This window comes from Anser brachyrhynchus (assembly GCF_964034855.1).
Source record: "Anser brachyrhynchus genome assembly, chromosome: 2".
Lineage (NCBI taxonomy): Eukaryota > Metazoa > Chordata > Aves > Anseriformes > Anatidae > Anser > Anser brachyrhynchus.
In genome coordinates this window covers 97,408,047-97,431,772 of record NC_137695.1, presented here as the reverse complement: position 1 = coordinate 97,431,772, position 23,726 = coordinate 97,408,047, and the positions used below count along the sequence as shown (strand labels likewise).

Genomic DNA, 23,726 nt, shown 5'->3' with positions numbered 1-23,726 from the left:
CATGCCAGTGGCTGACCGGCTACAGGTATGACAGCTTTAGGAAACAATTACAAGCAGCAAGCCCCCAGGGCACACTTGTCTTTGACACTGTCTACAATTTATCAAAAGACTAACTCAATGTCAAACATCAAGTTTTCTAGCATTTGTTGCCAATGCATATCAAACATTGACTTCTCAAAAACACGAGACGCGGTGGATGTCTTCTTTCATTACAATCAGCTTAAAAAATTGTGGCAGTCTTTTGCAGCGAGACGTTGTCGATAAGTCTGAAACTATCATTGTACATGGCACGTAGGTGAGGTTTCCAGCAATGATTTTCAATTCCTTCAGATCTGTGGATCACTAAACGCTCGCCAGTGAAGACACTGATCCTTTCGTATTTCCCAACTAGAAGCTGCTGGGTTGCAGCGAGAGTCCATCTTACAGTACAGCCTGACAACGCATCACCTTCTGTAGAAGAAAATACCTAGCAAGGGAAAAGCACTGATAACTGGACATTATTATATGCAAGTTTAAGATCTCTGGAGGCATTTGCACAGTCTTCCCGTGGCATCTGAAGTCTGCCAGACACAAATGTCTAATGGCTGGTTTTAAGATGACCGTGTACAAACAACATTAGTGGTTGAGCTGTAAGGTCCATGGCCAAAACTGACTGCAGAACACCACCGTCTGCTAAAAAGCATCTCATTAAGCAACCTATGAGCTTCTTAAGTCGTGGCAGGTCAGTACAGGGGAAGTACCTTTGAAGACGCTGTGTTACTGGCTGCTGACCAGCAAGAAGAGAGGACTCTGCCTTCAGTCTTTGCAGAGGAGCCCCGTCGGCCGGGGCACCCACAGAGGAGTGACGGCTGAGGGCCACCAGCAGCACGGGCACCTCGCCGTCACCCCCTGGGTGGTGCAGGGGATGACAGCCTCTGTGGTGCTGCTGCACGGAGGTGCTGCCAGTAGTGGTTACGTTTGTGGTAACGGGCCAGCTCAGCGGGTGAATGAGCTAGCGTACCTTTTTTTGGTACACTCATGCTGTAGCGATTGCAAGTGTTAGGTTAGGTACAACTCGTGTGTAACTGAAGCAGCAGCAATGATTAACAGTAACAGTTGGACTATTGTTTTACCTAACAAACAGTATTACCCAATGTTCTTTTTGTTGGCTGTCATCTAATCTAAACACAGGTGACCGCAAATTCATCTGCGGATTTCAGGGTTTCAGCTGCCCTGCAAGGTCTCAAAACCCTCTGGCTGTATGCTTTAAGATTACAGGGCTAACCGGTCCTGCTCATAAGCACAGACAACGCTTGCTTACACAGAAAATTCACACGAGCCTCTAGATAGCGGGAACTTCAAAAGAATGCCTGCAGTAGGTTTTGGTGAAAATATTTCCACAGGAGCCTCAGATTTCGTATTTTCTTAACATACCAAATGGGTAAGATATCAATTTCTTAAATGACTTGGCTTTTTCAAGTACAATTTTACAGCAGCAACACCAATCTCATCTAGTAGGATGAAGTAAACATAAATTAAACATAACACAGATAAGTATTATGTTTGCGATCAGGTAACGGGCTGTGTTATTTAGCAGGTATACAGAGCGGGAACTGTAGTTTCATTTGTAGATTGCTACAACACACTTTAACTTTCAATGCAAATATTTACCTGCAAAGTCAAAGTGCAGGGCTTACTCACCAATACAGTCCTCTACCGGATTCTGTGCTATGTACAGAATAAAAGCAAATTAACCTAGCACTTCTTCATAGCACAAATAAAAATTTTCACTGCTTTCTTAATTATTTGTAGAAAAACATGGTGCAAGCTGCGAGTACCGAAGCAAAGACTTCAGTTATCTTCATATATTGAAGACGAAATCAAGCTGTAGATCCTATTGCCCCTTCATATTAAACAGTAGTAGAGAAACACTGAGACTAAGAACTTATTTCCCCGAAAGCTACACAAATATGAGAGGATTGGAATACTTTTTTCCCCACTAGAAATACGAAAAATCCTATTTTGTCAGAATATATTCACAAGTATATTCTTAAATGTTTTATACCAACTAAACAATTGTGGGTGCCAAAACCTTCACATTAAGTACATAGAGTTAAGGAGAAAAAAGCTTTCTTTTCAGAAATACCAATATACACGCAAGACTCACTTCAGCTGATGCTTTCATCAGGGTATAATGCCTGTAAGAAACAAAGCACACCCTTTTGACCCAGTAATGCCGCTGTCCCCAGAGATGCAAGATGGTTTGTGATATTACTACATTAATATTTAACACGAAGGAATATAAATTTGTATTTAAATTGTTAAGAAGCTACACAGCTTTGAGAATATATTCTACCCTTTGATGAAGCCTGTGAATGGGGCTTCACACAGGGGCAGAAAATAAGGTATTTTTGAAGAAATTGTTCCTGAACATCAGTTGCACACTATAAAGCAGGTATTGAACTTAAGTTCTGAAAAACAGTGGCAAAAAAAAAAAAACTTACTTTTTTTTTTCTCCAAACTTTTAAATGCAAATTTAGTATTCCACTGGCCTACATCAGATGGACACAAGTAACTGTTCACATTTGTAACCAGGGAAAAAGTTTTCCAACCAACTGCCCAAGAGCTCCAAACTCAGTGAAGGAATCTTGCAAAAACAATTCAAAAAGGAAAACTGTCAAAAATATAGATATAGTAGAATATTTAAATTCTAAATACTTGAAACTGCAAAAGTTGGATGAATGTGTGTTTATAATTTACTCAATCTCTATAGAAAAATGTCAAAAAACGTGGACTAAAAAGCAAGTGCAGAAACCATGTATACGCTTACTGAATGAATGCATTGCTGAGGAAGAAAACATCAGGAACTGAACAATGCATTGGCAAAGATGAAACTTAGTTGATAAGGGGAGAGGGAAGAGGAGATGACACTTGTGTACGTTTATTTGCTCCTCTTGTCCTCAGTAACCCTGCCAAATGCAGCCCAAATGGATCAGCCCTGTTTCCTGGAAGTTTCTGAAGATAACGCTGTGCTTGTTTTCACTGGGAAGTTCGGTTGGTACAGAAATCCTAGCATTTCTGACCCACTTTCTTCAGTTGTGAGAAAATCTTTGAAGAAATTATGCAGTAATATCACAGGGATTTCTTTTGAATTTATCCCCCAAACCACACGCTGAATTGTGAAAAGAACCAGCGAGGGGCACAGGAGGGGACAAACTCACAGCGAAACAATTCACTTCAAGTTCGAGCAGCTCCTGGCAGGAGCCAGTACTTATTTATTTGTTTCTGAGAAGTAACTACACATTAGCTGACATTTTGAATTTTTCTAACACAAGACCTCAAAGCACTGCCCAAAAGGCAACATTGTCCTCCGCTGACATTATGGCAAAGCACTGCACAAGCTGCCTTACGTAAAACAGCAGGCCTGGACACAACCCATCCCATTCACCCCACAGCCCCTCAAAGGCAGACCTCTCCGACTTCAAATGCCGCGTTTCAGATCCCTTCTCCAAAAAGGAAATGAAAATGCACGCCATTTAAATGGCTCTTCTGCTGACAGCCCTGCTGTTCAGTAGCACACATCCAATTAACGAAGCCCGCTGGTCATTCGGGAGGTTTAGGTAAAGCTTTTATCAACATTTTACTCTTAGCAATTAGTGCTGATAGTTCTTTCAGCGCTAGCCAGACAGGAGAGGCAGGCCTGTAGGTTTAGCGGCATCTCCTTCCCAAATTCATTTCATGTTACCCACCATTTTCTTGCACAAGAGTCAGTTTAACTAACTGGGCACAATCTTAAAACTGCAAGAAAAGGAAAAAACCAGTTCTGTTGTATTTCAGTTTTTCACTTATTTCTTCTGTTAATTCACATAATGAAACGGAGGTCCTCACTTCCAGAGCAAACCATCCGTGTTTTTCAGAAAACCTATTCTTGGAGCACTATGATTTCTAATTAGCACTACAGCTGCAAGGCAGCCAACAAGACCAGCCTTCATTTTCACTTGCTAAACTTCCCATCTATCCCTTTTTTTTTCCTGCTGGGAAATCCTTAAGGCACACGACTAAACCGCCTCTCTCCCCTACCACAGAATCATTTTACGTCTGGCAACCAGCTCCATCCTACCTCTAATCCAGACTGACACGCTGAAGTTACTACCTGAAGTCTTGGCCCCACAGGACTCTGCAGCTGACTTTCAGTCCCCGAATACGTTTTCTTTATGCACGCTGCTAATCTGCTGCTGCTCCGAGATCTGCATTAAACTCACAGACAACGGGAAGCAGATGGGTTTACAGCCTGCCGTAGGATGCTACAAATTGAAAGGAGCCCCAGGGGAAAGCAGCGCTGAAGTTGACAGACATTGTAAGAGCCCCTGAAGTTCGGCTTCGGAGCCATCAATCAGGGACATCCCACTGGTCGCGTTCCCAGAAGCTCCGCAATGAACCACAGCGTCCAGAGCAGAGGCAGGCAACAGTAAATACAGAATGCTGGGGAAAAATAAGGGAAGAGAGACCGTAACTCACCCCCTCAGTAGAGTGGTTCGACTCTTTTAATTGTCATTGCCATATTCCAGGGCACGCCTGAACATTTTCATAATTTAGACTAACTGAAGGCTGCCATCCCTTATTCTGTCCATCAAACAGGGTTTTTATTAGGGATATTATCTGTTATTATGAAACAGTGACCTAACCATATTAGTTCAAAATGCAAAATAATGATCACTTTGATGTATATTTAAGTTTGCTGAGCAATTTTTAAAAAATCATTTTCCTATTATTTTCTCTCAACAGCCACATCTTAAATTGAATCAGGGAAATTTTAAAAACTCAAAGGAAGCTACTGAAAACAGATTTAGGGATCGCAGTTACTAACCTCCCATGTGAACAGAGAAAATCTAACTAAATTCAACTACAGATAATATATATACACACGCACACAGATGTGAAAAGTAAACTTACTCCTTTAGCTAAATCATTATAAAATTGAATGGCCTATAAAGGCTAAACTGTGCTACAGAACCTGCACAAAGCTAGGTAGACAGAGCACTATATTAAGAGGTAGTGCAATTTTATTTTTTTCTCTGTGTATCTTGTCACCTACTCCCATTTTAAAAGTGTCTCATGGGAATACCTGGTGTAGGTGCATATACCATCGATATTAAAGAACTTTTTGCAGAAAAAAAAAGTTGGAAACAAAAAAACCAATATCACAACTAATCCCTATCTTTGCAATTCCAAATGATATTGATTCTACACTCTAGGTGAAGAGAACCACCTTGCAATTAATGGTTCCTACAGCTGACCTTAGCTGACTTGGAAAAGCCCTGTAGGATTGTCATTCGTGCCATTTACGACTGGGAATGGTTCACAACCAAAGAGGTGTCTCAATGGCTTGTTGCCATAGCACTGAAGGCCCCCAGTAAAATGGGGTAAATTTACCTCCCAGCAGCTTGGCCATTCCTGTTACAAGATGCAATATGTTCACTCAGAGAGTCCATTGCAGAGAAGAAAATTAAACCTCGCTATCAAAATGTGCAATTCAACACACCACATTTTTTCCGTAAGGCTATGAACAGCAGACCCACGCATCTAAACACAGTTTTAAAGCTCAGGTCTCTGGGCACAAATCTAAGGATCATTGTCTTTTAAAGGAATGCTCAAGTCAGGGCTCGAAAATGACACGAGGCGTGTTTAAAAAAATGTCACAGAGATAAGACCTGTAAGTTATTTTCAGTTCAACTCTTTTCTAACTTTGACTTACTTCCCTTCTTGACCCAGAGGGAAAAGGGCACTCTCCAGTGAAGGCCGTAACGCACTATTTTCCTTGTCTGAAATATCCCACTATAGGCAACGTTCCATATATCTACCACAGGTGTAAATGGGCGTCTGAACAACTGTACTGCTTCACAAAAAACATATAAAGTAGTCCACATCTGCAGAAATATCAGCTTACCCTAAAGCGAGTTTCATAGCTTTAAAGCCATGAATTCAGCTCCCCAGGAAACTGCCTGAAAACTCTGAATCTTCAGATATTTTATTTACCACGCTTACTACTAATAGGTGACTAGAATTCCCCTGAAAAATTATATAACTTGCGCAGCTTTATAAGAAAAAAATAAAAAAATCAAGGGGTGGCAGAACCTCACATTCCATTACCGCTTTCTTTATTTGACATGGCTACCAACTGCTCTGATTATCTGGCAGCAACGCGCTGATTCACTTTCAAGAAGGAATAAAGTACATAGAATTAGATACCCAGAAAGATTAGCGCAAATTAAACACCAACAGCTGCTCCTGAAAGTCCATACCCTGAAGTTTCTGAACTTGTCAAAGGTATGATCCAGCAACATAAAATAAAGGGTAGCTTGGTCTTGCCAAGGAGAAAATTTTGATAGCAGAGCAGAAGTTTGCCAACTCTTTTTCACTATGTCAAGGAGAAAAGCCTGTTCTCCGTGAAGGCAATTGCTACACCACACAAAAGCCATTACCAAAACTGTTCATAGGAGAGAGTTTAAACCTTAGAGTTTAAATCCACGACTTCATTCCTCGTGTCACAGATTACACATGTACTCATACAGGTGTGTACACTTGAAATGCAAGTCAAGACTTTCTCAAGACTTTCCTCTGCATTTTAAGTAAGTCACAGGCATTTTTAGACTTAAAATACCTTTGGAAATGATTTTGTTGTGTAGGAATAGAGAAAAAACTGAGTCATTTCATATAAATAGTCAAGTCTAAATAGAAGGCTTATTAAGGACTGCCTTTGAGACCCACATGCATCATTGCAGAAAGCAACCTACTTATCCCGTTCTTCACCAGGATTGTCTACAGTCTTTCTTCTCACCTTTATTCCAGTCTTTATGGACAGGGCCAGTGCAGAACAGACAACGAATGAGGATTCCCTCTCTGTTCTGTCTTTTCTTGGACCGGCGATGGAAATGAAACCAAAACTGTTAAGCAATTCTGTGGAAGGAGAGGCAACCGAACTCAGGAACTCTTCTTTCAAGTGTAATCTCAGAGGTGGGAGCTGAAAGTAGCTGTAGTGTTTCATCAGAAACAGCATCTCCAACCTCACATGAATGCTTGTTGTCTCAGAAAATTCGATTACCTGCTCATGCACTCATTCCTTCAGATTATTCTACACCTGTTGCCTACGCACATCCTGCTGCTTTAAAAATAACACACAGTTCCTCTTAAGTATTAATTTCAGTAGATTTTAGTACATATCAGTATTATTGCTCAACAAGACAAAAACCAATCCTTTTCAACTGAAATACTCAATTCCAACACCTACTCACTCTCAGTTGCTTATCTTTTCATTAACCATGTATTCAGTAGTGCAAATACAATCTATTTTCAATTCTGCTCCAAAACATCCAGTTATCTATCTCTTTGTGGTGTAAAAGAAGACAGAACTTGAGCAAAGAGAAGCCTATTGAGGTTTACCTTTCATGCTGGAACTTGTTTTCAAAGTAGGTAGGAATCACTGAAGCCAACTGCTCAAATGCAAATTAAAAGGCTATCATAAACACGTATGAACTAGCTCTCCATGATAGAAATACCTCAGAGGCAATTTAGATAAAATATCAGTCAGGTGGCATAATGAAAGTGCAGCCTTCAAGAAATCTGCACTTTCACATATCTGTAACATTCTGCATACGATCCTGGGTAGCAACATCTTGGAAACAGGTCCCACTCTGCTTGGTCTGATTTTTGCTCTTTGCTGCCTTTTTTTTTTTTCCCCTCCAAGGAGGGAAGTATTCAGGAGCTCTACACAGCAGAACCCATAAGAGTAGTAAGCAAGAAACCTGTGCGCATTTGCGAGCACAAAGCCAGTTCTAGAGGCAGAGCATTCATATCCACATTCACATCAGCACTGAAAGATGAAGCATCAAAACCCTGTGACTCCACAGGTGCGGAGTCCTAACTGCTTTAAAGTCTGCAGCTAATGCACTGTGTAAAAAAAGAAAAAAAAAGTGAAAATGACAATTAGACCAAAACACTTAAGTGAAAAATACAGCTAGGGTCATTCTCCCCCACCAAGAGGAAAGCAAAACATGGTGCTTTAACTATAAAGATAATATAAGGGAACACAAGCAGACACATCAAGTCTGATAACATTGTTTAAGTTATGCTGTTCATATTAGTGCTGCTGCCTAGCCATATTTCCAAATGACAAAATTGGCTTCAGAATGTGGAAGCACGGCCAACTTGATTTGGCCCATCCTTATTTCATGCTCAGAGCAACAGCTGTCAAAACTAAAGCTGCAATACGCTCGGTGCAGAGGAGCGAGCGTGTGGATGACAACTAAAATTACATTCCTACCCTCCTGCAGTTCGGAATCGCAGTCACGCTGCACCCTGCAATCTCGGCCAAACGTACCCACTGGTGAGTGTGCCCCCAAGCAGCCCCTTTTACCAACCTCAGACCTACAACTTCCAGCAGCAGTACTTCCAGTACCACTAAGACCGTCATCGTGCTACAGATTTTTTTCTTCCTTGAGCGTGACCGAGATGCCACCTTCCCTCAGATGACCTCCTAATGTTTCAGCAGGAGGTTAAGGTTTTGCGCAACTACCAAGACAAACATAGTGCTCTGCAGCATAACCATCCACAGCGTATGAAACTTCAGTTTCTACAAGAAAAACCATCTGAGAGCCAGTCCTGTGTTGCTGCTGCTCCTCCCTCTTTTTTCTGGGGAAACCAAACAAGGAAGAATACCTCACAACTTGTAAACCACCAACTTTACAAGATACGACCCGGGGGGGGGGGGGGGGGGGGGGGGGGGGTGCGGTTTGCTCCTTTCTCTTTTAGAAAAGCCTAAATCCATTTAAAACACCACCTTTGTTTATGCTTACTTGGATTATTTTCATTTCTTTTCAGGCAAATTTGTGATGCACACTTCACAAGCCTCCATTTTAGAGATGTGAACTACAAATCTCAGTATATAAAAGCTCACTGGCAACCCATTTTCTTGCCTGTAACAAATGCTTGGCCTGGATGTTTCAGGTTGGTATTTATTACTAGCTACCTTCAAGTGGCATGTGAGAGGATAAGGATTTTTCCCAAATAAGCAGTAATAGAAATACTACTCCACAGTTGCGTTCTAATTTATATATTGGAAGCTGAAAAACCTCTGAAGTTAAGGGAGGAAAAAAAGATACATTTCACAATTAATCAATTCACTATCTTCTACAGAAAATTAATTAAGGCTATGCTGCCTGGACCCAAACAGAAAAAAATCACCTTTAGGACCACATCTGCACGTGCAAGTTAGAGCTTGAAGAATGAGTGGCTAATTTCAGGCTGCGCAGGGGCTATTTCTGCCCTAAACAGCTGCTAAGGGCTGCACACACGCAGTCAGTTTATCGTGGATTACGCTGGGCAGCAGAAGAGTAAATAATGCGGGGGACGGGACACATGCCACAGATACTTTGGAATGCACAAAAGAACGCGATAGGGATACCCCGTTGCTGCTTTACATCCTCCAAGGAACACAAACTCTGCCAGCAGGCTAGCTCCCATGAAAACTTGCAAGCAAGCATTCCAGAGCAGTCCTAAAAATAAGAGTACCACCTTCACACGGCGCACTGCGTGAACTGGTAGCAAGTGTTGGACGCGCTGGCTCTGCGGTTAACCAGCTCAATGTAGGGTGCTTGCTGTTTGCAAAATAAAGAAGTGGTTACTGTTAATCACAGCAAGGAAAATAGTCGCAAAAGTCCTCTGCCAGGTATCACAGCGATGTATTAGCTTATTTTAAAATAATATTTAATAGCTAGGTGATGCTAATTTTATACATGCATGCATATATACACCGTTGCACCATCTTAGCAAATTCTGCTAGCCTATGTTGACAGGGAAAATACAAAAAAGACAAAAATAAAGAGCCCTCTCCCCCCTGCAATTACATGTTCTTAACCAAAGCAGTTTGAAATGTCAGTCAAAGGTAATTCCTGAGAGGCCCCCCCACTCGCTGAGCTCCCTTCACTAATTAACAGATCATTAGGAGGAAAGAACCCCTAACTGTTCCCCCTCCGCACCACATACTGCCTTAATTACCTTTGTGAAGCTACCCGTTTGTCTTGCAGTCATTCTCTCCAAAATCCCAAGTGGATCGACTCAACAGGGAGAAGGGGAAAGAAAAAAAAAAAAAGTATTTTCATACACACATTTATGAAAACCCATAATCTTCATAACTGGCAAAGAATTGAGGGACTGAGCGTTTCCAGCAAGATTTAAGAGAGGGGATAGCAATAAACCATGGCAGAGACAGAAGTGACAGGGGACTAAAGGAACAAAAAGCTCCTGGGATTACAAATGGGGGTGCATCACTGCAACACTTTCCCTTTGTTAATTTTATCATCACTTCCTAGTCATGACAGCTGTGGGAAACAAAAACACTCTGCCACAGCTGTTGATTTCTTTTTCAAGACCATTGGAACAGGCACCTACGCCTTGCCTTTCAAAGTGCTTCCTTGCAGAGCTCCTAATGAACAAGGTCTCTCCAGGTTTACGCCCAATTGCCACGTGAATCCACTTGGAGATGAAACGTAAGCTTCACTGCCAGTTGTCTTACAACAGAAGTTAGATTACTCTTCTTCTCCCCACTTCTCTTCACAAATGTTAAGAACAAAAAAGACCCCACAGCCCAAGCTGACATCTTCACAGACCTTTTGTTGGATGCACCTCGATAAAACACATTAAAACCAGGCAAGGACCACTGATGACACGCGAGACGAGAGACAAGGATTGCCAAGGAACCAGTTCATTTACTATATTCCATTTCCAGGGCTCTGCTTTCTACTTCAGGCTTGTGTTTCACGAACACCTTTTAGGATAAAAAGCTTCAGAGATAATAAAAATAACAAACAAGCAAAAAAACAGTCTCTCTCCCAGTGCCAGGGAGAGTATTTTCCTTTCCAAAGTGAAAGCAGCCAACCATATACTCGAAATCTCCACGTAAGTTAGCATATCCTTAATTTTGGTCCCAAAGTGAAGCAACCGAGAGACTCCAACACACAGAATATCCCAAGTTGGAAGGGACCCACAAGGATAATGAAGTCCAACTCCTGGCTTCGCACAGGACTACCAAAAAATTAAACCACATGTCTGAGAGCATTGTCCAAACACTTCATAATGTAGTAACCGACTTTTTCCATGAAATAAGCCTTCGGGAGCTCCAGCATTTCATTTCTTCATGCTGAGAAAGCTTTCAGCTATAACTCAGTAATGATCAGGACTCGTGGTAATTCCCATCTATCACCTGCAGGACACTCGGGTCTCGATAACAATTCAGTCCACTCCTGGAACACAGCTCTGAAAGGGAAATGGCCCCATGAGAGCCAGCTGATGCTCAAGGACAACCTCTTCAAAGCACAAAAACAATCCACTTCGCTTGCAGAAAAAGTCAGTAAGGTATGGCAGAAGATCCGCATGGGTTAACACGGAACTTGTGGATGAGTTCAGAAACGGAAAAATGAAGTACAGAGAAGGTAGAGGCAGGAAAAGGAATGCTTGGCAGGAGTAGAGAAACATTGCTTGAGCAGACAGGAGAAATTAGAAAAGCCCAAGCTCAGCTGGAATTGAAACTACAGGGGGATGTTAATGGTCAACAGGAGGTTTCTACAGGCAACAAAAGGAAGACTAAGAAAATTGTAGGTCTGCTGCTCAACAAGCAAGGAACCTAACGACAAAGGACCCCAAAAAAGACTTAGGAACTCAATGTCTTCTTCCCATCATTTTCTTCTGATGATGTCTGAGCCCCGTAGAATACTGTAGAAGGGAAGCATTACCCACATGAAGGTAAGATCAAGCTAGAAACAAACAAGTTGGACATGTACAGACACACAAAAGCAGATAGCATGCGTTTTCCTGGGTCCCCAGGAGAATTATGGAGGCAAGTTTTCCTCCCAGAAGCCGTGTCCATCCAGCAGAGATTCAGAAATAGCAAATCAATCTGACCAATTTGATTGTCTGATTGACTGTAAAGGAGTTGTTTGCCTCGACTTTAACAAGCTTCTGACACAGTCCCTCAAAGTATCCTTAGACCTAAACCGGTAATATATGAGCTGAATAAGTGAACTATGAAGTGAGTGACACAACAGCTGGGCTCACAGGGCTCTCCTCAAAGGTACCAGGTCCAAGTGGTCTCTGGTGGAGTCTCTGCAAGATCAGTATTGGGTGCAAAAATGTTTGTCTTTGTTCCACCACCCTGGCTGTCAGTAAAGTGCCCCCTCTGCAAATTTCCTGAGGATACCAAATTGGGGAACTGGCTGATATGCTAGAGGGGAGATCTGCCGCTCGGTGAGACCTCGGTCAGCTGGAGAAACAGCCTGACAGGAACCTCATGGAGTTCAACACGGGCAAAGTCCTGCATCTGGGGTGGACTAACCCCATACAGGCTGGGAGCCAACTGGATAGAAAACAGCTCTTCACCATCCCCCAGGGACAGAAAGGTGCTGGGGGGCAGGTTGCACAGGAGTCAGCAGCGTGCCTCTTGCAGCAAAGGCAGCCAACTGCATACCTCGTGGGCTGCGTTAGCAAAAGCAGAGCCGTCAGATCAAAGGAATTGATTCTTCCCTTATACTGGCCCTTGTGGGACCACATCTGAAGAATTCTGTCCAGGCTGGGGTTTGTCTCTACCAGACAGAGGTTAACGTGTGGGAGTGAAGTCCAGCACAAGGCTACCAAGATGAACAGTGACTGGAGAACAGGGCACATACAAAGAAAGGCTGAGATAATTGTACTTGTTCGGCCTTAAGAAGGAAAGGTGTAGCTGCTGCTATCAGCTACCCAGCTGCAGGTTACAGAGAAGGCAGAGACAGACTCAGAGATGCACAGGGACAGGACACAAGCTGCTGCTCCAAAGAGGTTCTTCAGATAGAATTTTCAACGTTTATAGGTGCTCAGAGGGATTCTAGAATCTCCATCCTTGGAGATATTCAGATCTCAACTGGAAAAGACCCTGAGCAACCTCACCTACAGTAGTCTTGCTTTGAGCAGGGAGTAGGACCAAAAGACCTTTAGAGGTTCCTTCCAACTGACACGATCAACGAGCTCCCAGCAGAAGCAATCAAAAACAAAAGTCTACAACTTGGCCCCAGCGGGTAAACGCAGTGAGACTCACCACTCCTCTATGGCTTTAGAGAGAAAGCTTTGACAAATTAATGTAGATGAAGAAATGAGGGGAGGGCAGAAACCCCAAACATTTACCGCAATGAAAAACAGATGATCAGATTTACTTTGCTTACCAGAAACCTCAAGCTGCACACATAATTCCTTGGAAACTCAAGGTACGCAGAGAGCACCCGCACGCACATAACTGCGTGTGATGTCCCATCTTCACTCGATTTTCTCTGCTTTCAATATTTCAGTCAGCGTGTGGTTTAAGATGCGTACCACTACATACTTCACATTTTGCTTAGTGCCAGTGCAAGCAACAAAACAAAGTTTGTGTTCCATCGCCTACGCAAATCTTGTGCAGATCTCGTGGCAGATCTTGTGGCTCGCTACAGGATTACAAGAGGTGTGCATGCACGTGTGTGAAGGAGCGTCCAGGTTTGGTTTAGCTGTATATGTGAAAAAACGATGGAACTCTTCTGCAATACATCTTGTCAGTTTTTGTAATCACCAGAGCGTAATTCAGCATGGCCAGGGTCCTACAACTGGTTTGCAGAAACGCAGCACCCTGACAACAGCATCTTCAAATGGAAGTGAAAAAATATTCCCAGTTACTGTTGAGTACAGCCACTGCTTTACAGAACAACTCTTAACAACGTAAAATTAAATACCTGAGAGTCAATAAATTGAAAAGTCAAAATTTCAAAAATCTGTTATGAGCTTTTTAAAAATTCTATGAGCAGTTGGCATCGCTATTTTGAAAAAGAAAGTCACATTTCTACCGACTGCTAGCATGTTTCTGATGAATGAAGATGCATCAGAGAGAAAGAAAGCACAAAGATAGAGCCCACACCAAGAAATTCTGCTCTCAGTTTCTTTCTTGATCCTATACAATGCGCCTGACCTCTTCTGTTTCTCGGGAGCTCTCTCCAGTTTAGAGCTTTGGAAGAAAACATTGCTTAGCCTTTGACATCAACACACTAAATTGCTTCTGCTCAAATTTCTAAACGTTCCACCTCCACATCACTGAGAGCTCACTCTTAAAAAAATATTTTAAAATATTGCTAATGCATCCAAAACCACTCCATTATTGAAGCATCCATTACTTGAAGATATCTCTAGACTGTCATGAAGAGCGTGTGAAGCAGCTCTGGTGCACAATTATAAGATTTATAACATATTTTTATATCTTCTTTTCATGCGAGACAACTCTCTCCCTTCAAGCAAACTACATTCAATAGACTCACATAATAAAGTTTACACACAGCAAAAAAGCCAAGGAGTCACATAGAATGTCTGCAAACTATTCAAGCGAGGTTTACGGAAGAGCCTGCAAGGTAAACAATTGTTCCTCCTGAATAGCAGCATATCATCCTCAGAGACATTCAAGAAGAGCTAGGTTTGATTAAAACAAAGGAGAGGACTACTGCGCAGCAATAGGAATAAGCGGTATACTGTTTTCCCAAGGAAGTGGCACGAGGACCAGTGTCTTGCTTAAGAAAGCTGGCCTGCCAAAAAACGAAAGCAAAGCAGAGAGTAAGGATATCAAAAGAAAACAAAGATAAGGAGCATCACCTGCCAGCGACAGGATCTTTGACGTTATACTGTCAATAACTCATTTCTACATTTTCCAACACTGCCTTGGTGCGCTGTTTGAAGAATCATTTCAGGTTTCAGGAGCAATAAGCTTCCCCTACCCACCCGCCCCCCTCCAAATTCCCAGGGACGGTTCCTCAGTTAACAACTAATTTACTCTTCAGAGGGCATGACAGATGATAGACAACTCAAAACTCTCGTGCTATTTTTGCAGGGAACCCTTTTCATTATATAAAAGCTCAGTGGCCTAAAATTTGCCTCCAATTATAGTCTTTGACTAATGTTCAAATTCAGAATATTTTGAGCAGGATTCCTATAAATACACAAAGAGAGGCAAGTGCACAGAAATATGCTCTACACACTGCAAAACTGTACAGAGTTCAGTTTCTCTTTGATAGAGCAAGTAGCAAACTGCCTGTTTAACAGTAAGATAAGACATCATTTTATTTAATTTTCATTTTTGCTACTGGGGTACTTGATGTCATGCTAACAAGACAAAAAGCAACAGCAGTCAAACAAGAAACAAAAATATTATCCCATAGCATTTTTTTTTCAATTAAAGTTTTAATAGAAGACTGCAAGGTCATTGTCTTCTTCTGAGTTCCTCTTCTAAGTTCCTGCTCCTAGCGGCTGCAACTGCACTGCTATGTAGGCAGCATTTGGAAAGCTCAACTAAAAATATGAAAATTATAGCATAAGACCAACCATAACACTAGGTATTACCTGGCAATACTAAACCACATCAGCTCACGGGGAAGAGCATACAAACAGGCAGCGGTGCTACTCAGAAGATGCTCCGACTTTATACAACCTCAGAGCATCTGGGGCCAAGTATGTTCTTCCAATGGTGTTGCAAAACACGTTAAGTAGGTGTTCTTGGTTTGTCTGGGACCCCTTTCTGAACAAGCCACAAAGAAAGGCATAGCAGTAGAGGTCTGAAACCTGATAAACCTCCACAGATTGAAGGGCAAGAAGAGGGAAATCCTTTTACAGTTGCCCGAGGGGAAAAAATAATTAAAAAAAAAAGCAAAGAACTTCCCCCTTCCCTTTCCTCGCTATCAGTTGGTGGTTTCCTCTGTTCACGTCTATTCCCCAGGGACACCGCCCGCACGAGCCTCCCAGCGGCTTACTGAGCAACGTGACAAGTACCTGCCGTGCACGTGCAGCAGAGGCATGTGCGGTGGGGTGTCCTGTTCTACAATTTTCGTCATGCACCTGCAGGTGGAGGCAAACACAGAGCGAGATTGGGCAGAGCAAAGCCAAAGAACCACGCCTTGCCTTACAGAAGGATGGGATGAGGCACAGCGTTTATTCTGCTGTCTTGGATTCGTCAGACCTGTCCTGCCTAGCATCAAGCCATATACCAAATGGCAGAAACATCATTCAGCTACGAGCAAGAAGCGATGTTACTCATTCCAGTCTTGCCGTCAGCTGGACACCACCCTCCACTGTGCCCTGCCTGCCCTTCCCCTCAGCTCCAGTGTCACAGAAGCAGGGTTTGTGCCAGCCTGTGCTGCCCTGTCCTCTCCCCAGCCACTGCTCGTCTCACAGCAGCTCTGATCCAGTACAATGCTAGCATGAGACTGAAAAGTTGCAAGGGAAAAGGACTCTGTTGGGACTGGTGGGTATCCCTGTGCTGCAATCTAACCTCCAGCGGGATCACGAAGTGTATTAGGAAATACAAGGAGGGAGACCCAAAGCCCTCTGAAATTTTAGTGATCTCCTGCTGTCAAATGTTTTCAGACACAATAATTTCTTTTCATATTGAGATCGTACCTTTTTCTTTCACAGCATTTCAACCCTCCACATCTTTTATATAGTTTTCTGCGCTTTCATTACGAAACAGTATTTCCTTCTCCCAGCCTACTCTCCTCCAGTTAAGCACAGCCCTCCCTTCCCTCCCCCTCAGGGAAGGCAGTGTCCTCCTCCCACCCCTGAAGAACTCCTGTTATACTTTCACAACACACAAAAGCAGTAACAATAAACCACACTCTTTTTCCTGGTCGCCAACTGCTGTGCTAATATACTATGTTGATTCTTCTCCTTGCCTTCACTTCCCCTCTTTAGAGATTAGATTTCATCACCTTCTAGCGCATATCTGCTTTGAACATTCGGAAGCATAAAGCCAAGGCAGGGAGGCTCATTATGTACCAGGGCAAAAGCTCATCCATAACAACACTTTCGGTGTGCAGAGCTCTGGAAACAAAGGCAATATGTATGAAAAATAAAGGGCAACTTCTTTCCCTCAGAGGTAGGCTGTGCAGAACAAGAAATATGCTTATCCAGAAGTTTGGAAGCTTAATTATTTTTAAACTTCATTGCTATTACTAAACGAGTCCAGCTTAGTAAGCTGTTTTCACGGCTGTATATCATTGCTCTCTGTTTTAGGAACCACTGATGTAACACTAATAAGCTCGCATCCACAAAATACACCAACTGCCACGCTCGAGGAGGCTCTGCTAGCTGGCACATCCTTTGGACGCAGAGCAGAGGGCTCTCTCAAACCTCACCATACAAAACCACAGTCATGTTGTGGGTCGTAAGTATTCATAGCTGTTGGTAAGACAAAAAAAAAAAAGTTACCAGAACTTGGAAGTCAATCTGATACACACTACCAGGTTCCCTAAATGCCACAAGAAAACAAGCATGGTACTCCGCAAACGAGTTTCTCAGCTAGCTGAAAGAACAAGGATCCTCTCACATTCCCAGCCTGCTCAGGACAACTTTCACAGAACTCTTTAACAAACCTACTGAAAGGAGTGATTCATTGTCTTGATTCAAGGACGTAACCAGGCACCTTACGACACAGGGGCATGGCTGATGTGACGCTGAAGAATTACACAGGTAGCATTGCACATGAATATCTTAAAAAACAACTCTGATCTGTTTTCTTTTTCAAGTTTTATGTATATAGATCTTTTAAATCTCATTAGAAGTAGGTTCGAATAATCAATACGCAGAGAAACAGCAACTAAAATACAGGGAAGTTTCAGATCTTACCCGCGATCTATTTCTTAAGTTGACGTGCACATAACCTAACTGACACATATTAAATTTGCATGGATCCACTGTACCATGAAGAAAGAAAAATGCTTTCATTAATTCCTGTCCAATTTTTCAAACTTGTACTTGCCCATTTAAATGTCAGTTTAAAAACAGTACACGCTTCTTGGTTTTGCTTGCTGTTCTTAATACAATGGTTAAAATATTGATTTTAGAACAAGAGTAATGTTGCTCACGTGCTAACGCACAGATATAACCTGAAAATACGAGGTTCATCACTGTAGTCTCTCATACAGTGAGCTAATACACTATAAATAGCCATCTATATATAAACACCTCAAATGTGTTTTTTCAAGCCATACCAATCACGTATACTTACTCAGCGTGAAACTACAGCAAGCTCTTAATATTTTAACCAAAGCTTATCCAGGTAGCAGTGCATGCTTCAAAGGGATAACGAGCTCTGGTCCCGCTCATTAAGCGCTTGTCTTCATGTTTCTAGCCATTCATTCGTTAGTAGATATATTAATGGGTATTTCCCTTTGGATCCCCAAGGCTCTACCTATCTTTACCTCCAATTATTCCTCAATTTTTTTCTGGCCGCTTGTACTACTTTGTTCAAAATAGACTGATTAAATATGGTGGTGTCTAAGACCAAATCTCCTTAAACTCATTCACGCACGTCCCCTTCAGCTCCACGAGTCGCTCATGGTGCGGAAGGCGCAGGATGTGGCCCAGCACAGCCCTGGCAGCGCAGGAACCGGTAGGTCGGCCTGTTTTAAAAGATAAGGCGGCCACCTTATCTCCGCAGAAGGCGTGCAGTAATGATCGTGTGCGTGTGTGTGTGTGCAAATCTGGTTGGTTGCGCGCCTAACGCTAAAAAAAAAAAAAAAAAAAAGGAAAAAAAAAAGGGGGGGTCGGAAAGAAGCCACAAGCTGACAACTGCAGGCAAATTCCCCCAGGAACTTTCCCCAGCTCCAGCCCCCGAGCCCGGGGGGGGCTGCGGGACCCCGGGCGTGTCGGGGCCCTCCCGGAGCTGAGAGATTTGAGGCTCCCCTGGGTGGGGGGGGGGAGCCCAGCCCGGCCCCGGTTGGGGGAAAGGGGAAGCGGCGCCAGCGCCTTCCCCTCGGCCAGGCCCGGGCCCTGCCCGCCCCGGGGCCGCAGCCTATGGGCCGGGCCCCCGCCGCCGGCCTCCACCGGGCCGGGCCGTGCCGGGCCTCTCCCTCCTTCCCTCCCCGCTCCCTCCCAGCAGGTGCCGCCCGGGGGGGGGTGGGGGGAGGGGTGTAAAACGGGGAGAAGGGGGTCGGGGAGGAGCCGTCGCCTCACCATGAGGAGGACGAGGCGGCCGGGCTGAGGCGGCGGCAGGAAGATGGCGGCTCTCATGGTAGACGAGGCGGCCGGCGGGGCGAGCGGCGGCGGCTCCCTCGCGCTCGGCGGCCGCGGCGGCTCCGCACTTCCCCCGTCGCCAGGAAACGCCCGCGGCCGGCCCAGCGCCGGGGCCGCCGCCCGCCTCCGCCACTCGCTTCCGGCGGGCTGGCGCGGGGCGTCACGGGAAATGTAGTTCCGGGGTGGGAGGGGGAGGAGGCGGCGGCGGCGGCGAGGTGAGTAGCGGGGCGCTGCGGCTGCGGGGACCGCGCGTGGGGCTCCCCGCGGGGGGTCGGCCCGCTGCGCTGTTTGCGTAGCGGGCGGGCGGACGTTACGGCTGTTGCGGAGCGGGCCGGGCCCCGGCTGCGTGGCGGGCGGGTGGGGGGACGGGGTGGGGGCGGCCGCGTCGGGCGGCCCGGGTGGGGTGGGATGAGGGATTTGGGGTGCCTCGCTTCGTCCCCGCTTAGGAAGCCTATTTGTGCTCCGAGCTGGGCTGTGAGGGGATGGGCGGGGGCTTTTGGAGCTCCCGCTGCATCACAGTGTGGAAGTTGGACCCCTTCACGCCCCGACAGGCGTTATGTCACTGAGCGAGTTACACCTAAAGTTCACCCTCGCCCAGTAAAACTCCAGGTTTTGCGCGCAGGGCTTTCTCAAACAGCTCGTGGAAAGCTGCGCTTGGCGTGCTTCGCATCGCCAGCATGTACACAAGCGTACGAGGAAGTGTGAGGAGGGAAACAGCGCAGCGCCATATAAAAGTCCTCGTGTCACATTATTGCAAGTCAGGCCCCGTTTGGCCTCAAGGAAAAGTTTGGCTCAGTCTCTCTGTGACCCTGCAAAAATCACTTAGCCCCTCAGTTTCGTGGTGTGAGAACACCTATATATATGTGTGTGTGTGTATACAATACATACATATATATATGTACGTATATATACACACACATATGTCATAGAATTATAGAATGGCCTGAGTTGAAAAGGATCTTAAAGATCGTCTAGTTTCAACCCCCCTGCTCTGGGCAGGGTTGCCAACCACTAGAGCAGGCTACCCAGAGCCCCATCCAGCCTGGCCTTGAATGCCTCCAGGGATGGGGCATCCACAACAATTTTAACAACCCTGTGTCTTGCTGAACAGAAAAATGCTGTCACCCCGATTATCTGTGTAACACAACATGCTATGAGCATAGTTTGGTGTGAAATTTTACATAACTTGAAGACCTCTTGCTGTCCCTGCATTTCAGATGTCTTGATACAGCTAATGTTTCCATACGTTAGCTGAAAAAAGAGAAAGTGAATGATATTCTTGATTCCACTAATATAGTGTATGTTACGAATAATGCCAATTATATAACCTTTTATAAACAGATCATGTAGTTATTTCCTGATTTTTTTTTAATTGTTGTTTTTCATCCTGTGCAAATAAGCACCTCATTTTGCTGTTAATGAGGATCTTTATTGAACCAGATATCTTCACCTGGTATATTCCATATACCGATTCATTTGCTTGCCATATACATGAGAGGAATATCTAAGGAAAGTTACGTATTTTCCTTTTATAGTTCCTCTTAATATTTCAGAATTTCTCTGATCCAGAATCAGAGGTCTGGATCAGAGACCTAATTTAAATTAGGTCTTTAAATGCAGTGATGTTACTGTACTGAGAATTACTGTAGAGGCATTTGGGTGCTTCTCTTACCTGTAGGATTATCGATGCTTTATATGGATGTGACTCTTCTTGTTTTCATCTGGAAATGATGAATATTTTTATTAATTCTCCTCAGTATGCAGGCAGTTTAATATTGCTTATTTGTAACTGGAATGCCTCTGGTGCTTTAATAAGATCTCCAATACTTGCTGAATTTTACACTGCTACCCCCTGGATATTTTATTTTGTAGTTCATTTATTCATTTCTGTTCCTAACTTGTTTGGGGTGACTTTTTAAGGACTGTCAGCAGTGTGGATTTTTTTAAATAAAATTCATGCTGATCAAACTGTATGGTTAACATCAGGAGAGTTGGGCTAGGCTAGGCAAAATGCAAGTTTTTTCATAATTGTTACTTCTCATCATAACCTTTCCAACCTTTCCTCATAACTGCTACTTTCTGTTATAACCTTTCCAAAATAAAGGCACAGCAGATATGGCAGTAAAAATGCTAACAGAGCTTTGCTGACATGTGTTCCAGCTCCCATTACTGCCAGTTCTACACTGATGTAGACCTTAGCTTGGAAGCTAGGTCATGCTTCACTTCAGGAATTAGTCCATGTTTTGTGCTTCCCAGTATGTTACAACTATTGTAGTCATCCCCCTAATACAATAAAAACAGAAAGGTGTTGTTAGAGTCTTGTTATTAAGTTCATCCAGTGAAGAGACACAAAGGTGATTCAGGGACTGGAGCACCACCCCTGTGAGAGACTGAGAGAGCTGGGACTGTTCAGCCTGGAGAAGAGGAGGCTCTGGGGAGATCTTATCAATGTCTATAAGTACAAAAAGGGAGGGTGCGATGAAGACAGAGCCAGGCTCCCGTCCGTGATGCCCAGTGCCAGGAGCAGAGGCAGTGGGCACAAACTGGGACACAGGAGGTTCTGTATGACCATCAGGGAGCACCTCTGTGCTGTGCGGGTGACAGAGCACTGGCACAGGCTGCCCAGAGAGGCTGTGGGGTCTCCTCCCTGGAGATCTCCAGAAGCCGCCTGGACATGGCCCTGGGCAGCCTGCTCTGGGTGTCCCTGCTGGAGCAGGGCTGGGACCAGGTGGCCTCCAGAGGGCCCTGCCAGCCTCAGCTGTGCTGAGATTCCTATTTAGGATTTCTTTTGCTTGGTTCCATTTGACAACGTAGAAGACTGAAATGTGTTAGAACCAGATGATGCTTGTCCGCAGCATTCCTTTAGTGCTTGAGGAAAACATGTGGTTCTTTACTCTGTTGAATATGCCAGGTAATAAAGCTTTTTGAGGGCACTCGGAATTGGCAGTACAAGAGGTAGAAGCAGTATTCTTCACTTGTTTGAGAAAATTGTCCAGAGTATTCAGATTCAGTAAGCAGGCAAGTCATGAGGAGATACCTTCCAACCAAGTATCTCCAGACCAGTTGGAATGAAAGCAGAAGAGAAAATCTGCAGGTAAAATAAGTTTGGGGATAACTTTGGGGAATAAGGCTACTAACTCAAAATTCCAACAAGTGTGCAATTCCAGTGGTGCATGTAGGTCCACTTAATAACATAGAGACTACTGATGTATTCTCAGTGTCCAGGGGAAGCTTTTGGGGAAAAAAGGTGGAGACAAGTGAAATACAAGCTGTAGTCTCATACGCCAACTGCATGTTAAGTTACATAGCACAGGATCCATCTCTGCAGCCTTCTTCCTTCTTTCCTCCTGTTGGGATCACAGCTGAGTATTGTTGTGTTTCTTTCATATAGCAGGCAAATGTATATAGCTGTAGGAATTATCACTGGGGAGACGATGGAGGTGCTGCAGCTGTATAACTGACACTGTTTCATGTTGTCCCACTTGGTTGGTTCAGATTTGCCTAAATCAGAAATGCCTCACCTACTTCTGTCCAATGTAATGTAAGGAAGGTAACAGAAAGCAAAAGCCATACTACTGTGCTGGGAGGAAAAGTTTTGCTTGGAATGAAGTGTATAAATTGCGTGTCCTCAAAAGGCAAAAAGCAGATTTATTGAGGCACTAGAAATGTTTGAAGAAATGTTATCTTTAAAATGAGAACGGTCATGCATTGGGCCTTAAAGTATGTTTGGGCTTGTTTGGGTTTATGTAAGCTCTGTCCTCCCTGCATTGTCATATGTGCATCTGCACTTTTATTGACTTTCTTAAGCACCAAGTCAAGCGGAGCTTTTCTGTCATTTGTTGTGGTGTTTTATGACACTTTGTCCTTCTTCCATGGCCTTAAAGCTGGAAATGTTCTTAACTTCCTGTCACATTAGACTCCCTTCTGTTGTCTGCTCCTAGAAGTTAATAAAGCCACAAATCCATCAGTGACTTTGTTTATGAGAAAGAACGTAGAACCACAGAATGGTTTGGGTTGGAAGGGACCTTAAAGCCCACCCAGTTCCAACCACCTGCCATGGGCAGGGACACCTCCCACCAGACCAGGCTGCCCAAAGCCCCATCCAGCCTGGCCTTGGGCACCTCCAGGGATGGGGCATCCACAGCTTCTCTGGGCAGCCTGTGCCAGTGCCTCACCACCCTCTGAGTGATCACCTGGTTATGTGGTAAAGTAAGCATGCAAAAAATGTTCGATGGTTTTTCTGAAATGTAGGGAGGTTCACTGGAAAGGAAGGAAGCATTCATGACTTCAAGAGATACCAAATGTCACATTCTGGTGAGGTTTGCAGTGGAAGAGGAGAGCTGCGGGACAGGAGCACATTGTTGCATAGGTTTCAGATGACCAGAAATGGATCCAGAACTATTCATGAGGAAAAATACTTACCCAAAGTTATAAGGAGCTCTTCCTCACGCAAATAACTGTTGCACTCTCGCAGCCGGTCACTTCAGACAGGTACAAATGCCAGGCGTGCTTGGTGTTGGCAAGTTGATTGTTGGGTAAGCGACTAGGGTGATTCCTGAAATCATTTTATAGGGGTGCCTGCAACAAAAGTTAGGTTTGGGGATATATATATATATATATTTTTTTTTTTTTAAATGAAAGTCTGGGGA

General features: G+C 44.1%; 2 protein-coding genes across 8 annotated transcripts in view; one reads left to right on the top strand and one right to left on the bottom strand.

The window, feature by feature from the left end:
- ERP44 (endoplasmic reticulum protein 44) overlaps positions 1 to 19,149 on the bottom strand; it is a 52,487-nt gene extending 33,338 nt beyond the window's left edge. Inside the window, exon 1 of one of the 2 annotated variants that reach the window (XM_080582809.1) lies at positions 19,018 to 19,149. In XM_080582809.1, the coding sequence (XP_080438935.1) occupies positions 19,018 to 19,074 (57 nt within the window). In that variant the 5' untranslated portion in view covers positions 19,075 to 19,149. Of the gene's footprint in view, positions 1 to 10,032; positions 10,081 to 19,017 lie in introns of those variants that run through there. The other variant, XM_080582810.1, reaches the window with a different exon arrangement.
- The window catches only part of INVS (inversin), a 99,982-nt gene continuing 94,327 nt past the window's right edge, over positions 18,072 to 23,726 (top strand). For 3 of the 6 annotated variants that reach the window (XM_080582793.1, XM_080582792.1, XM_080582790.1), the window contains exon 1: positions 18,072 to 18,943. The gene's annotated coding sequence lies outside the window, so the exon portion shown is untranslated. Of the gene's footprint in view, positions 18,944 to 19,177; positions 19,293 to 23,726 lie in introns of those variants that run through there. The other 3 variants (XM_080582789.1, XM_080582791.1, XM_080582796.1) reach the window with 3 other exon arrangements.